Source organism: Euleptes europaea, chromosome 12 (assembly GCF_029931775.1).
Source record: "Euleptes europaea isolate rEulEur1 chromosome 12, rEulEur1.hap1, whole genome shotgun sequence".
Taxonomy (NCBI): Eukaryota; Metazoa; Chordata; class Lepidosauria; order Squamata; family Sphaerodactylidae; genus Euleptes; species Euleptes europaea.
The window spans coordinates 1,062,456-1,077,726 of record NC_079323.1 but is presented as its reverse complement, the minus strand read 5'-3'; the positions used below and the strand labels follow the sequence as shown (position 1 = coordinate 1,077,726).

The 15,271-nt window shown below is 51.5% G+C and overlaps 1 protein-coding gene across 3 annotated transcripts in view; it reads left to right on the top strand.

Moving 5' to 3' along the window:
• STIM1 (stromal interaction molecule 1) overlaps positions 1-15,271 on the top strand; it is a 96,832-nt gene that overhangs the window by 59,782 nt on the left and 21,779 nt on the right. For all 3 annotated transcript variants that reach the window (XM_056858536.1, XM_056858535.1, XM_056858537.1), the window contains exons 3-5: positions 3,121-3,235; positions 7,082-7,193; positions 10,070-10,185. In XM_056858536.1, the coding sequence (XP_056714514.1) occupies positions 3,121-3,235; positions 7,082-7,193; positions 10,070-10,185 (343 nt within the window). The remainder of the gene's footprint in view (positions 1-3,120; positions 3,236-7,081; positions 7,194-10,069; positions 10,186-15,271) is intronic.

Here is a 15,271-nt window from a genome sequence, read left to right as displayed (position 1 = left end):
ATCTTTGGCTGGTCCTGACCAAGGCCTTGTCCCCGTGCTGGGTCTGGGGGCTGTTGGCTTCTGAGTCTGTGCCACAGTGGCCTGCTCTTCCAGGCACCACAAAGTGCGTCATCCTCCCCCAACATGTATGTTGATTCCTTTGAGGGGAAAAACCACAGGTGCGGGTGGGGCTAGAAGAACCCCTGGCATCAGCGGGCCTCAGTTCGGCCTTGTTTCCCCTAAACTGGAAGTGTTTTGCCAGCCCTGCCCTGAAGGAAAGCCAGCCTCACCAGGGTCTGCTCTCTGCGTATAGCTGGGCTAAGATCACCCCCTCCCAGGCCTTTGGGGTGGACTTGCGCTCTTGGCCTTCTGGCCTTCTTGCCCCCCCTCCGCCACACCTTAGAGGCCTGGCCGTTCTCTGCTTCCTGGAGGAGGGCTCCACGCCCGCCCCCCACCAGTGTCCTCTTCTGAGAGACCTTGGAAGTCTGTGTTTATGGTGCTCTGTTGAAGGAAGGCCCGACAGGAGATCACTTTTCCTTCCTGAGCTAAATATACTGAGGGACAGCTGGCTCCCCCCCACCCTCCATCCCTGGGGGCGCCGGCAGTCGCTTTGAGCTTGCGCATGTTGGCCACTCGGTGTGACTTTGCCTTCTTGTCCTTGGATATTGCAGGCTGAACTGGCGGAGGTGATGGTGGGGGGGAGATAACAGCTATAAATCTTTACCCCCTCCCCTTTAGCTCTGCTACCCGTCTTTAATCTTTGGTGATCTTGGAGCATCTCCTGAAGGTCCTTTTTGAGCCGGGCGCTTGGCTCACGGAGAGGGTCACCAAAAAAGCACAGATTTTCTTAATCCCTCTTTCCAGAACTGTAACTTCGAAACAAAAGCTCTGTCAGGGATCCGTGGGGCATGCTGCAGCGGAGCCCATTCTGGGGTGCCGGCTTCCTTTTCTTCCTTCCCTTTGGCGCTTGTGTTATCTGACCTGCATTTTGTCTTTGTCCATCAGTACACTCTCCAGCACCAGCCGTGTGTGTCGATTTCTAGTTCTCTGCCGAAAGGGACGGCCCCGCTGAGTTGCTCCGCTCTCTGTCTTTCTGTGCCAGCTTGTTCTCTGCAGCTGCTGCTCAGAGTCGTCACACCCACAGGGCTTGGATCTGGAATTCGTTTGTTGGCACTCTGCAGCCATGTCTGCTCCATAAAATCCTGCAGCGCACCTGCGGCTGTCTCTGGCACCGGCAGAACTTTTTGCCTCATTTTGTTACTCTCTGCCCCATTCAGGGTGTGCATACCTACCCTACCTGCTTAGGTGACTGCTTCACACATCTGATAAAACAGGCTGTATCCTAGGCACATTGAATATGTTAGCATGGTTAAATTGTGGAACTCCCTGCCCCAGGATGTGGTGACGGCTGCCAACTTGGAAGGCTTTAAGAGGGGAGTGGACATGTTCATGGAGGAGAGGGGTATCCGTGGATACTAGTCAAAATGGATACCAGTTATGATGCATGCCTGTTCTCTCCAGGATCAGAGGAGCATGCCTATTATATTATGTGGTGTGGAACACAGGCAGGATAAATGCTGCTGCAGTGGTCTTGTTTGTTAGGAAGCCTACAAACACCTGGTTGGAGGCACCTGGTTGGCCACTGTGTGAACAGACTGCTGGACTTGACGGGCCTGGGTCTGACCCAGCAGGGCCTTTCTTATTCTCTTATGGAGGATGGGGCTATCAATGGCTACTAGTACAAATGGATACTACTCATGATGCATACCTATTCTCTCCAGGATCAGAGGAGCATGTCTATTCTATGAGGTGCTGTGGAACACAGGCAGGATGGTGCTGCTGCAGTCGTCTTGTTCATGGGCTTCCTAGAGGCACCTGGTTGGCCACTATGTGAACGGACTGCTAGACTTGATGGGCCTTGGTCTGATCCAGCAGGGCCTTTCTTATGTTCTTATGTTACTGATATAAGGAGCTGGCATTTGAACCCGCGCCTTAAGTGCCTTTGCATTCTACCAAGCTGCTGCCTTCCTGTCTGACTCTTGTGCCTCATCTCTGCATCCTTTTCACATGTCCCTTTCCCCGGTACCAAGCCTCCTCCTCTTTCCCTCCTTCCCACCACCACGGCCTGTTCTTTGCTGCCTTGGGCTGGCACATCAGACTTTCTTAGGGCAGCTCCATGCCTCTAGCTGCAGCTGAGGGACCAGGGTTGTGCCGTTCTATTCTCAGCTTCCCATCAGTGAAGATGAATTGGCAGTTTTCACACCCTGATCGGGGCTTCCTCTTCTTGGCAATTCTTATCTTTGTGTGCCTTTTCTCTGGGAATATCTCATTTGATGTTTCCTTGCATGCTGCTGACCAGGTCAGCCCTGTGTGTTTGTGCTGCCAAGTGGGCAATTTGGAGCAGTGAGGCTACAACTGAGTCGAGGAGACCTCTGCCTCTCTTCCCCCTGCGCCACTGCTCTGCAAAGCTGGGAAGCAGGTGAAAAGAGGGCACGAGGGAAAGATGGCCCATCAGGCAGGTGTGCTTAGATTTTCCCATGAGCCCCTTCCCAGAGGCGCCTAAGGAAAAGTTAGCAGCCAAGGAGTGAACAGCGTTAGTCTTTCGGATTGGTAAGACCAAAGAGCCTGCTTGGGGTGTGACAGGTTAAAAACAAAATGCTAAATTATTTTGTGTGTGCTTAAAAAAAAAAACTTCTTGAATGAATGAATGAATGAATGAATGAGTTTACTTGGATAGCCATAGGCCATTACAAAGTGTCCTTATAGTTATACAGTCTTTATAGTTATACAGAAATCTGTGAAGTCAAAGTTAAAAATGTAAATGCAAAATAAAAGTTAAACACAATTAACACAGGATAACTGTACAATATAAGTCCATTTAAACTAAAAATTATCCTCTCTAAAATTTCCTAAGCAGTTAGTCTCTTTAAAACCTAATTGGCTCTTATCTTTGCAGCCAGGGCAAACCTTCTCGTTGTCCCTGTGAAGGAGGCTATCACGTGCCCAAAGCCCGCTGTATCTGGGAAGGAATTTGAACCTGTGTCTCTTGCCTATCCAAACCAAATACTCTTTCCAGCTTGCAATAACTGTTGATAGTGAACTCTTGTGCCAACTGGCTGATATTTTGCTTTTTTCTTCTAGTTCCTCAGGGAAGATCTGAATTACCACGATCCTACACTCCAGCACAGCACCTTCCATGGGGAGGATAATCTCATTAGCGTTGAAGATCTCTGGAAGGCCTGGAAGGCCTCTGAAGGTAAGTCCGCTCTGGTCGTTGGTGCCTTCATGGAGGGAGGTGGCAGCGGATAGTGTACTCTTGGCAGAGATGTGATGCTTTGGCAAAGGCTGGGTAGCTCGCCATCAGGAAGGGCTCAGGAATTGCAGGGAACAATGGACAGAGGTCATCTGAAAGAGAAGCTGTGATGCAGAAAGCCAAAGGACAGCTCTTCCTGCTTCCCAGGGGAACCATGCGAGAGGGGAGAGACCTCTGGTTTGGAGGTGATTATGTTGCTGGTTGGGTGTTAGTAGCCCACCTCCAGATACTTGCTCTGGAGACCGATCATCTGGCTCTGCTCCTTTGGAGGAGATGTGGAAATCCCATGCTGTATCTGGAAAGTAAAGGATGAGAGGGGACCATGGCTCAGTGGCATAGCATCAGCGTGGCATGCAGAAGGCCCTAGGTTCAATCCCCAGCATCTCTAATTAACAGGACCAGGTAGTAGGTGATGGGAAAGACCTCAGCTTGAAACTCTGGAGAGTGGTGGCTAGTCTGAGTAGATAATACTGACCTTGAGGAACCAGGGGTCAGATTTATCAGAAGGCTGCTTCATGTATGTATGAATGTATTTGCTGAGGGCTGGGTAGCTGGCCCTCCGAAAGAGCTCAGAGAATTGCAGGGAGAAGCAGACAGAGGTCATCCAAAAGAAGCTGTGATTGAGACAGCCAAAGGACAGCTTGTTCCTGCCTCCCAGGGGAACCACGTGAGAGGGGGGAGATCTCTGGTTTGGGGGTGATTGTCTTACTGGGCAGATGTCAATAGCCAACTCCCAGATTCTTGCTTTGGACACCTATGGCCCTTTCACACATGTTGGATAATGCATTTTCAATTCACTTTCAGTCTGCTTTGCAACTGGATGTAACTGTGTGAAATGGCAAAATCCACTTGAAAATCATCTCTGAAGTGAATTGGAAATGGATTGGAAGTGGATTGTTCATGGGCATCCCATGGTGCATCTGGAAAGGAATAATAGAATCATAGAGTTGGAAGAGGCCATTCAGGCCATCTAGTCCAACCCCCTGCACAATGCAGCATCAGCCTAGAGCATCCCTCAACTGTTTGCCCAGCCTCTGCTCAAAGACTGCCAGTGAGGGGGAGCTCACCACCTCCCTAGGTAGCTGATTCCACTGTTGAACAACTCTTACTGTAAATTGCCCCCCCCCCCGCCCAATATCCAGCTGGTACCTTTCCTCCCGCAATTTAAACCCATTATTGCGAGTCCTATCCTCTGCTGCCAGCAGGAACAGCTCCCTGCCCTCCTCTAAGGGACAGCCCTTCAGATGCTTCAAGAGAGCAATCCTGTCCCCCCTCAACCTCCTCTTCTCCAGACTAAACATTCCCAAGTCCCTCAGCCTTTCCTCGTAGGGCTTGATCTCCAGGCCCCTGACCATCCTCATTGTTCTCCTCTGCACCCGCTCCATTCTGTCCACATCCTTTTTGAAGTGAGACCTCCAGAACTGCACACAGTACTCCAGGTGCAGCCTGACCAATGCTGTGTGCAGAGGAACTGTGACATCTTGCAATTATGTCTCTTCTGATGCACCCCAAGATCACATTAGCTTTTTTTGTCGCTGCATTACACTGGCTGCTCATATGGAACTGAACACCTTTATTGTAATGCAATCAAGGGTCGCAGACACTCCAGGTGGCACGCCGGAGCTTTAGCAAGTTTTAGGATTTCTGTCCCAGGTCCTCCTTGGGGTTGCCTTCAGTCCTGTCTGTCTTCCCAAGAGGGTGAGAAACGGAGGGCCACGCCCCCCAAGGAGAGGGCTCAGGCCGCTGAGTGGCAGTAAGGGCTGCTTAGGTTTCCTTTGTACCAATCTCTGCAAAAAGCCTCTTTGGGGGTTGCAAATGGGGAGGGAAGATGATTTCCTCTTGGAGGAGAAAATGTTTGCACATCAAATGAGGGGTGCCCTGTCCAGAAAAGGACCTCAAACATATCTCAGAGTTTGTGGCAGGCAATGTTGCACAATAGGAAAGAGATGTTTTAAACTGGCGCTGAAGAATTTTGACGCTTGGGGCAGAGCTGACTAAAACACAGAGCGAGATGCCAGAGATGGGGCTTCTCTCGCAGGACGGATGTGAGGACAGAAGGCTTGTAAAGCTCTTTTGCGCTGCAGAAGTGCTGCAGAGATAATGAACAGACCCTTCGTGCTCCTGGGATGGGAGGCACTTCTCGGGCGTGGGTGGCCAGGGGCTCTGAGTGCCTCTGAGAGAAAGCAGGCCACACTCCGCCCGCTGCCAGCGGCTTCCCTTCTGCTTCTGGTGGCCATTTCATTGCCTCAACCTTCCTGGGCTGCGAATTCTGACAGTCGTGCAGATGCCAACAGTTTTGCTCAAGGGGAGCAAACTTCCATTTTGGTTCTGCTGGATCCTCTCCTGCTGGGACGCCGGCTAGATCCCATCCCACCAGGCGGGAGATGGAACCAAAGAGCCACAGGAGATTGGCTTCTGTGCTCAGTTTTGCTGTGGAGTCAGAGAATGGGCAGAGGGTGCTCTTAAGTGGAACGATTGCTGGAAAACAAGCAACGCTTATTAGAAATGAATGCTTTGCTCGTTTAGATCTGTGGGGCTTTCAGTCTGATGAGGGCCAGTGTGGGAGAAGTGTCCCCAGTTGCTTTGTGGCAGGTTTTCCAGGGGGCTTCAACAAGAGCCGGAGAGTGTCTTGATGGGCTCACGGACAAGACAACTTGGCTTGTTTACAAATGGCTTATCTTAATTGCCATCAGATATTGTGAGCATAAACCAGCAAATCTCTCTGAGGCCCAAACAGGCCGGGAGGTTCCCACCACCTTCTGACTTATCTAAGGGAGGGAGACTTCAGTCAGGCCTTCCCACCCTGTCCTTGGAGCCTCTACGCTGCCTCGTTCTTGCTGTGATGAAAACATACCACCAGCTAAATGCACGTTAATACTATAATCAGCGTTTTTCATGCATGAATACAGAAAGAAATACAAAGATCTAAAAACCTGCAACGAACATTAAACTCTTTCAAAAGGAAATCCTTTGAAAATAGTGTTTCTTTCTTTTGTGCATGTGGAGTGTTTGTATTCCATGTATTGAAGCAGAACTATAAGGCAGATGCTTTGTGTTGCTACACTTGAATTCTCTACGGAATTTAAAGTATAATTTCATTTATATAATGTGAGTGTGTCGCTGCTTTCTTCATAAAGCCAGAGTGACTTCCAGCGGCTCTTACAAAATGCACACCCCCGTAGCATCAAAACCCACAACCCTGCGATATTGTCTGTTCCCTTTGAAGGCCAGAGTTTTCTTCCATCTCCTTGAACCAGGTTTAATTCACACCAGGAAGAGGGCAGGGGAACTGGAGCCAACACAAAGTTTTTCTTTACTGGGCACAGCATTTTAAGGTTCACAAATGATTTCTTTTATTTTCTAGAGGAGTCTGCTGTGTGAGGAAAGGGAGACACAACAGAGGTCTAAAGATCTGTGCATGGAGAGGAGAGAGTGGGCAGGAAGAAGCTGTTCTTCCTCTCCCATCATATTAGAACCCTGGGTCATCTGCTGAAGCCGAAGGGTGGGAGATAAAGGGCAGACACAAGGAAGTACTTCTTCACTCAGCACATAGTTAAATTGTGGAACTCACTGCCACAGGATGTAGTGATGGCCACCAACTAGGAAGGCTTCAAAAGGGGAGTAGGCAAATTAATGGAGAAGGAGGCTGTCAGTAGCTCCTAGTCCTGATGGATATCTACTCCCTCCCCTCCTTTGCCCCTCGGGTCTGGAGACAGGGAGACCTGAATGCAGGGGTTGGGCCCCTTCAGCTGCTTACTTGGTCCCCCCTGTATGTTGTTGTTTTTGCAGTGTACAACTGGACGACTGAGGAGGTGGTTCAGTGGCTGATCACTTACGTGGAGTTGTCCCAATACGAAGAAACCTTCCGGAAACTTCAGCTCACCGGGCACGCCATGCCAAGGTCAGTAATGCTGCTGGGAGCGGGGCAGGGGAGCAAAGATCCCGTGGTTTGGAGCAGGGGCATTTCTGCATGCGCAGGGAAGCCAGCAGAATGTCGTGGCTTCCCTGGAAGAGGCCCGGGGATGGCAGCTTTGTGGGGGTGTGAAGAGTCCGAGAGGCCTGATTTCTCTTTACGAGCCTCTGTGGGGTACCCTGGCAAAACCAGTTTCGACATCTCTGTAGATGTGCCTCGATAATCTGCCACCTGTGACCTCGGGTCACTGCATCTCAACACAAGAGTTCCGGCCTCTGGTTGTCCAAGGATCCTGGAACGCACTGGAGAGATATTGTCGAAGGCTGTCCTTCAGTGTTACTACTCTGAAGATGCCTGCCACAGTTGCTGGCGAAACGTCAGGCAAGAAAATTCCAAGACCACGGTTACACAGCCCGGATAACCTATAAGCACCGGAGAGAGTCTGGCGATCCTCTCAGCCACAGGGCTTAAAAAGAAGCAGTTTCTCTGCCCTGTGACTGGCCAAGGATTTATTGGCTTTGAAGAAGAGATGGTTTTTATCCTGGTTCTCCAGATTAGAGTCAGCCACTCATGTGGAGGAGAGGGAAATCAAACCCCGCTCTCCAGATTAGAGTTCACCACTCTTAACCACCACGCCACGCTGAAGGAAAGATACCCAAAGCCCTTTGGGGCAGGAGACCAGTCATTCCCCTCCCTGCCCACTCTTGAAACTTTTCTGCACTGCAGCCGTTCACCTTGTCCAGTTGTGTGTAGGAGTCCAGACCTGGGCAAAGCCGAGGCAACAGAATGTGAGTGGGGTAGTGTGTGGTATTTCTGTGGCAGGGTTGTTTGCGGGAAGGGCCAGGTGTCTGACCCCGTGTTATGTCTAATGTGATTTTAGACAGTAACTGGGAAAGCGGGAGATGGACCCCTCCCTTCCAGCAATGCCACCTTTAGAGCAGGACCCCCTCCCTTGACCTGCTTTCTTAGGGTCTTCACCGTTGGGGGCATTTGCAGAGGAGGGGCTCTCTGGCCATGAGGGAGGCTTCACTGAGCTGCTTCCTGCGCAGCCCGACCTCCAAAGGGGAAACTCACCAGGTGCCCCATTTGGGGTTGCGCCAGGCGATTAATGCTTGTAGCGGGACCATCAGCCTATCGGCAGGGCTGGTCTTGCCAGCTCTTTCGGGCAGCTGCTGCCTACTCGGGAGGTGGCTTCCTTTCCTCCACCAGCACCCCTATGCATGTCCTTCCGCAGGAGATATGCACAATGAGAGAAGCAGTAACTTGTAATGCTTGGGACAGTGATGTTGTTCTGGGCAGGTGTCCCCTGCACACGGAGGAAGACAGAGCGCCCCTTTGCCCTTGGAGAGCCAGTGTGGTGTAGTTGTTAAGAGCGGCGGACTCTAATGTGGAGAATTGGGTTGGTTTCCCCACTCCTCCACATGAAGCCTGCTGGGTGACCTTGGGCTAGTCATGGTTCTCTCCGAACTCTCTCAGCCCCATCTACCTCACAAAGTGTGTGTTGTGGAGAGGGGAAGGGAAGGTGATTGTAAGCCGCTTTGAGACTTCTTTCAGTAGAGAAATGCGAGGTATAAAAACCAACTTTTCTTCTTGGCGGGGCGATGGGGAACCTGGTTCCCCATGAAGCTGCTTTCAGCCTAATCAGCTCACTAGGGCATGTAGCTGAACCCCAGCCGATGGCACCTTCTCAGGCTCTCTGGCAGAATCATGGAGTTGGAAGGGACCACCAGGGTCATCTAGTCCAACCCCCTGCACAATGCAGGAAATTCACTACCTCCCCCCCCACACACAGTGACCTCTACACAATGCCCAGAAGATGGCCAAGGTGCCCTCCCTCTCATCTTCTGCCTAAGATCATAGAATCAGCATTGCTGACAGATGGCCATTTAGCCTCTGCTTACAAACCTCCAGGGAAGGAGAGCTGACCACCTCATGAGGAAGCCTGTTCCACTGAGGAACTGCTCTAACTGTTAGAAAGTTCTTCCTAATGTCTAGATGGAAACTCTTTTAATTTAATTTCAACCTGTTGGTTCTGGTCTGACCTTCTGAGAGATGTCAGCCTTCCCTTTCCCCTGAGACCCAGAGGGCTAGTGTGGCGTAGTTGTTAGCGTGTTGGATTAGGACCTGTGATGGCTGGGATCGAATCCCTCTCTCAACTGAGGAAGCCTGCCAGGTGATCTTGGGCCTGTCACAACCTCTCAGCTGACTGGTTGTGGTTGTGAGGATTAGGTGGAGGAGGGAAGAATGATGTGAAAAGTTGCTTTGAGTCCCTGGATCAGGGAGAGAATCAGGATAGAAATAAAAAGTAAGCAAAAATCTGATCTCTACAAATGCTGTGGACTGAACAGGGACCTTTTGCATGCAAACCAGGTGCTGAGAGCCACAGTTCCTCCCCAGGATGGGAGGGAGAGAAAGGAATCCGTACGCTGAGGCAATGCTTGTTCCACATAAACACTCTCTCGCCATGCTTACGCTTTCCCAAGCCTGACCAGGTTTTATAATGCTGCTTCGTCTGGTCAGATTCTCACCCCTACAAATATGGGGGATGCCCAAAACTTTTTGGTTTTGGATGTGTTCTCTGCTAAGCAGAGGGGATACTCTGATCGGAGAAAAGGCCCTCAAGTTTCCTGCTCTGTGAAATGCAAATAGCCGCTGGCTTCTTACAATGTGGTCCCGATGCCCTTGTGAAAAGCAAGGAAGCTGCCGCTTAATCTCCTTCCTGCATGCGAGGCAGCGTGTCCTTGAGCAGCCTGCCACTGGAACCCCCCTGACCAGACTGTATTTTGTCTCCAATGTCCTTCCTGTTTCTAGGCTGTGACCACCACCTGTCGTTTCTCTCTCCCCCTTCCCCCCCCCCACTGCAGGTTGGCAATAAACAACGCCACCATGACGGGAACTGTCCTGAAGATGACTGACCGGAGCCACAGGCAGAAGCTGCAGCTGAAAGCCCTGGACACGGTTCTCTTTGGGCCGCCTCTTTGTGAGTGAGCTGGCACATAGGATCACATGATCACAGGGCTGGGAGGGACTACCAGGGTCATCTAGTCCAACCCCCTGCACAATGCAGGAATTCACAACTATCTTTCCCCCCCCCACACACACGCCCAGTGACCCCCTACTCCACGCCCAGAAGATGACAACAAAAACCCCTTCAGAATCCCTGGCCAATCTGGCCTGGAAGAAAACCTCTTCCTGACCCCCAGAGTGGCAATGGGCATTTCCCTGGGCATGTAAGAAATGGCCATGAGAGCCAAACGCTGTTGCAACCCTTCCTGCCCGCCCTCTCATGATTTGCATAAGTTCACAGAATCATCATTGCTGACAGTTGGCCATCTAGCCTCTGCTTAAAGAAGGAGAGCCCACCACCTCCCGAGGAAGCCTGTTCCACTGAGGAACCCCTCCGACTGTCCAGAACGTCTTCCTAATGTTCTGAGAGCTCTCTGTTATTGCCACGGGGGGGATCTGGGTTCATGGGAGGGGCTGGTCCCCTTCTGAGTGCCATGCCAGGTAGCGCTTGTGAATTGCAGAGCCCTTGGGGGCTTTAGTGCTGCTTTCCAGAAAGCCCCCGTCCACTCTTAGGGTGCACTCAGGATTCTTAAGAGATGCAACTGGGGACAGAAGCAGCTCCTAAGCCATGGCTTGCATCATGTGAACGTTGCCTTGCCGTTTGTTTCATTTATTTATTTAAACCATTTTGTGCTTCTTTTTCCAAAGCCTCAGAGCAGTGGCTCTGGCTTTGTGGTTGCTGGAAATGTGGCTAAACCTTCTTTGGGAGGGGCTGGTGTGTGGTGGCGGGTGGGTGGGTGGATAAGCTGGATTCTGTGGACACACAGAGCTGTCTCTGACTGAGTCAGACCGTTGGTCCTTCTGGCTTGCTCTGCACTTGCAGAGAGCCTCCAGGACCCAGGCAACCAAGGAGTCTTTCCCACCACCTGCCACCAGAGATCCTTCCTCTGGAGACGCCGCCAGGGCTTGAACCTGGGAACTTCTGCACACAGAACAGCCGCAGGGGCCCTCAGTCAGGAGGATTCGTTCCCTTTAGTATACCCCACACCAGGGGTCCCTGACCTTTTTGAGCCTGCGGGCACCTTTGGAGTCCTGCCTCTTTGGGCTGGGCTTGGTTTGCAGAAATGCGCCTGGGGCTCACAGGGTGGTGGGCTCAGCCACAGAACAGGTGCCACAAAACAGCTGCTGCAGGAGGTGTTTGAAAATATTTTCTTGCATGCTCACAGCTTACCTTCAGTCATGCAGTGAAGATCCTTGTACTGTGGAGGAACTGTTGCCAAAGCGATTTTTAAAAAATCTGCGCAGCCTATCAGAAGCCTTGCTGAGCAAGAGCCCCACTGGGCCCCACCCACTTTCTAAGAACACTTGGCGGGTGCCCCCCTGGCCAGGGAAGGCTGGCTATATATTGAATGAATGAATGAATGAATGAATGAATGAATGAATGAATGAATACATAAGGTGTCAGTGAATACCTTGGGCATCCATGGGCATCATGTTGCGGGCCCCTACCTCTTTGGGCTGGGCTTGGTTGGCAAAGATGTGCCTGGGGGTGGGCCGGGTTGTGCTCACAGGCACTCCAGCTTTTGGATGCTTCAGTGCGTAGGCTTCATTTTATGGTTTTTGACTTCCAAATTGCTCTAGCCAAGCCTAGCCTTTTCCCCCCATGGGGCAAGAGAGGGCGGGGGGGGGGGGGAACCAGTTGAACATGGGGCCTGTACAAAAAAAACATTTCAGCTGCAACCAGAAAATCCAGATTTTATCATGGGAATAAAATGTTGCCAGATAAGCAGGGGGCTTAATCTGCAGGCGTGTTTTCTCCAGGAGTGTAAAAGGGAGGCTTCTTGGGGTGGGGTGTCTGTGCGTCTTGCTTTGTGTGTCGGCCGTTTCCCCTCGGGGGAATTGCAATTGCAGGCTGTTGAGGAAGTCAGAGCCTCGAGGGGTATTGGGAGAGAGCTGAGACTCTCCACGTCAGGCAGGGCTGCGCATGTGGGAAGAAGCCCTGCCCTTAGCCGAGGGGTAGGGTTGCCAACCTCCAGGTGGTGGCTGGAGACTGCCTGGGATTGCAGCCAATCTCCAGGCAACAGAGATCAGTTCCCCTGGAGAAAACGGCTGCTTTGAAAGGTGGGCTCTGTGGCGTTATACACCACTGAAGTCCCTCCCCTCTCCAAACTCTGCCCTCCTCAGGCTCCACCCCCAAAATCTCCAGGTATTTCCCAGCTCGGAGCTGGCAACCCTAGCCAAGGGTCATGAATGGCGCTCAGAGCACCTCTGGCCCCTGAGCCTCCACCAGAGTGGGATGAAGGAAGATCAGGACTTTACTGTGGTTTAAAGCAAAAAGAATACCAGTACAATTGCGGGGAGTCAGCTTTGTTGCCTGCATGGGATGTTGTCTTCTTTTGGCAGGCACAGACAGGCTGGTGAAGGGGGTGAGATGTTAGTGCCAAGAGAGTCCAGAAGACTCAGCTATTTTTGCAATGTCCCCTGTGTGTCCCTTCATCCTCTTGTGTGGGGGACAGTCTGGTTTGTGGCAGCAGAGGGCGAGGGAATATTTTTCGTCACAGGCCGTGGTGGTGAATGAGCCTTTGGTGGCACGGCCGGCCACTTTGGTCCTGTGATGGTGTTGTTTGCATCGTTGCGGGGATGGGGTCGGCACGGGGGTTGGTTACGGAGGGTGGTCCCTAGGGATTGGTTTCTGTCTGTTGGTGTCGGCACTTAGTTGCTTCTGATCAAGGGTCTGTTTGCAAGCCAGGACTGGCCTGCCTCTTCCTCTACGTTGCACCTGAGGAAGTGCATTGTGACTCGTGGAAGCTCGTGCTGGAATAAATGTTACTAGTCTTTAAGCCACCAGGGGACTTCTGTTGCACTTAACATGGCTGCCCCCGGGCAACTGCCTCCAGAGCCTGTGAGAATGTTCTGGGATGGGGTGGAGATAGTTGGTGATGTCTTGGAAAAGCTTTGGCTGGCAACCCCAGGTGGCAAGTCTGCACAGAAATAAGGTAGTCACCCTGACGGCTGGAGAGCAGCAAATGTTCCATCCACAATCCTGGAGGCCTCACTTCCAAAAGGATGTGGACAGGTTGGAGTGGGTGCAGAGGAGAGCACGAGGTTAATCAGGGGCCTGGAGACCAAGGCAGAGGGAGTTGGGAATGTTCAGTCTGGAGAAGAGGAGGTTGAGTGGGGGCAGGATTGCTCTCTTGAAGTATTTGAAGAGCTGTCCCTTACAAGAGGGCAGGGAGCTGTTCCTGTGGGCAGCAGAGGGTAGGACTCACAATAACCCCCCAAATCCCACTCAAGTGGAGGGGTGGTGCGATCTAGCGGTTAGTACAGGAAGCAGAGCACAAAGGGGGAGCTGTGTTTTGGCATGGGGCCTGGCTGTGCTGGTTCACCGTCTGCCGCTCACTTTTTGCTATTTCTGAAAAAGGGATAATCCAAACTGACCGCACAAGTAGTGTGGCACGTGGTGCCTGTTTTGTGGGAGGCCTGGCATGGTTCGTGAGGCGAGAGAGGGTTTCAGAGCAACGTGAATGATTTATTTCTCACTCTTAAGTGCTGCCTTCCCTTCTGGGAATTCCTGGTGGCTGCGGGGTGTGTGCCCAACTGATTTCTGGTTTCAACACATGAACACATGAAACTGCCTTATACTGAATCAGACCCTGGGTTCATCAAAGTCAGTATTGTCTACTCAGACTGGCAGTGGCTCTCCAGGGTCTCAGGCAGAGGTCTTTCACATCACCTACCTGCCTAATCCCTTTAACTGGTGATGCCGGGGATCGAACCTGGGACCTTCTGCATGCCAAGCAGATTCTCCACCACTGAGCCAGTTTCAGAGGGTAGCCTAGTTGGTCTGCAGTAGAACAGCTAGATTTGAGTCCAGCAGCACCTTAGAGACAGTCCAAAATGGGGCGTCTTTCCCCTGGGATTTTCCACCGCTGACCACAGAGCAGACGGTCACACCCAGCCGACTGGAGTGCCCTTCAGTCTGGGCCTCCTGCGGTTCCTGCTGAATGGTCGTGAATAGCAGTGTGTGATGGGTGTTTCCTTCTGTCGAGTGGATGGGGAGGTGGGCTTTGGATAGCGGCTCCCCTGCTGGCCGCTGCTGCCCAGTGGAGCAGGCTGTGTGTGGGATGCATCCTGGCTTGGGGAAGGGCCGTAGTTCAGTGGCTCCCTCTTTTTCTTTTCCCTAGATTTAACAGCCACTGGTTATCCATCAACCACTTCACGCTTTAAAAAGGGGAAATGAAATTTAATTTTTCCTTGACACTGTAAAGAGAAAAGTTGCCACATCTCTCACGAAATTGACCGATCTATTTGACAGCAGCTAACGCAGTTTCCGCTTCTCAGAAAGCTGTTTAACCAGGGAGTGATATATTTACTTCATTGCAATATTATTTTGTGGACATTCTAAAACAATGTGGGCTGGGGAGCCTTATTTGATACGGACAAAATGGGCACTTTAGTTCTTCTGCAGTAATTTTATTATATCTCCCTTGTGTCTTGGCTGAGTCTAGGGCATTACATCTCGCCAATAAGAAAGCTCGTCTGAACTTATGAATTTCTAACCAGCGGAAATGGTCTGGCAAGGATAAAGTTCTGTTGGAGGGTATCTGGAAGAAGCGAGGTGAACGTTTATGATTTGCGTCCTTAAACACTAAGGACCAATCCTCGTTTAAGATCCCTCTGGAAGCCGCAAGGATGGTTGACCCCACTTTGGGCTTGGGCCTCTTGAGCCCGTTACACTCTTAAATCAGATCTCGTCGTCCTTGGGGAAAGACCTGCATGGGGAGAGCCAGCGTGGTGTAGTGGTTAAGAGTGGTGTTTTGGAGCAGTGGACTCTGATCTGGAGAACCGAGTTTGATTCCTCCACGTGAGTGGCGGAGTCTAATCTGGTGAACCGGGTTGGTTTCCCCGCTCCTACACATGCCAGCTGGGTGACCTTGGGCTAGTCACACTCTCTCAGCCCCACCTATTTCACCCGGTGACTGTTGTGGGGAGGGGAAGGGAAGGTGATTGTAAGCCGGTTTGATTCTTCCTTAAGTGGTAGAGAAAGTTGGCATATAAAA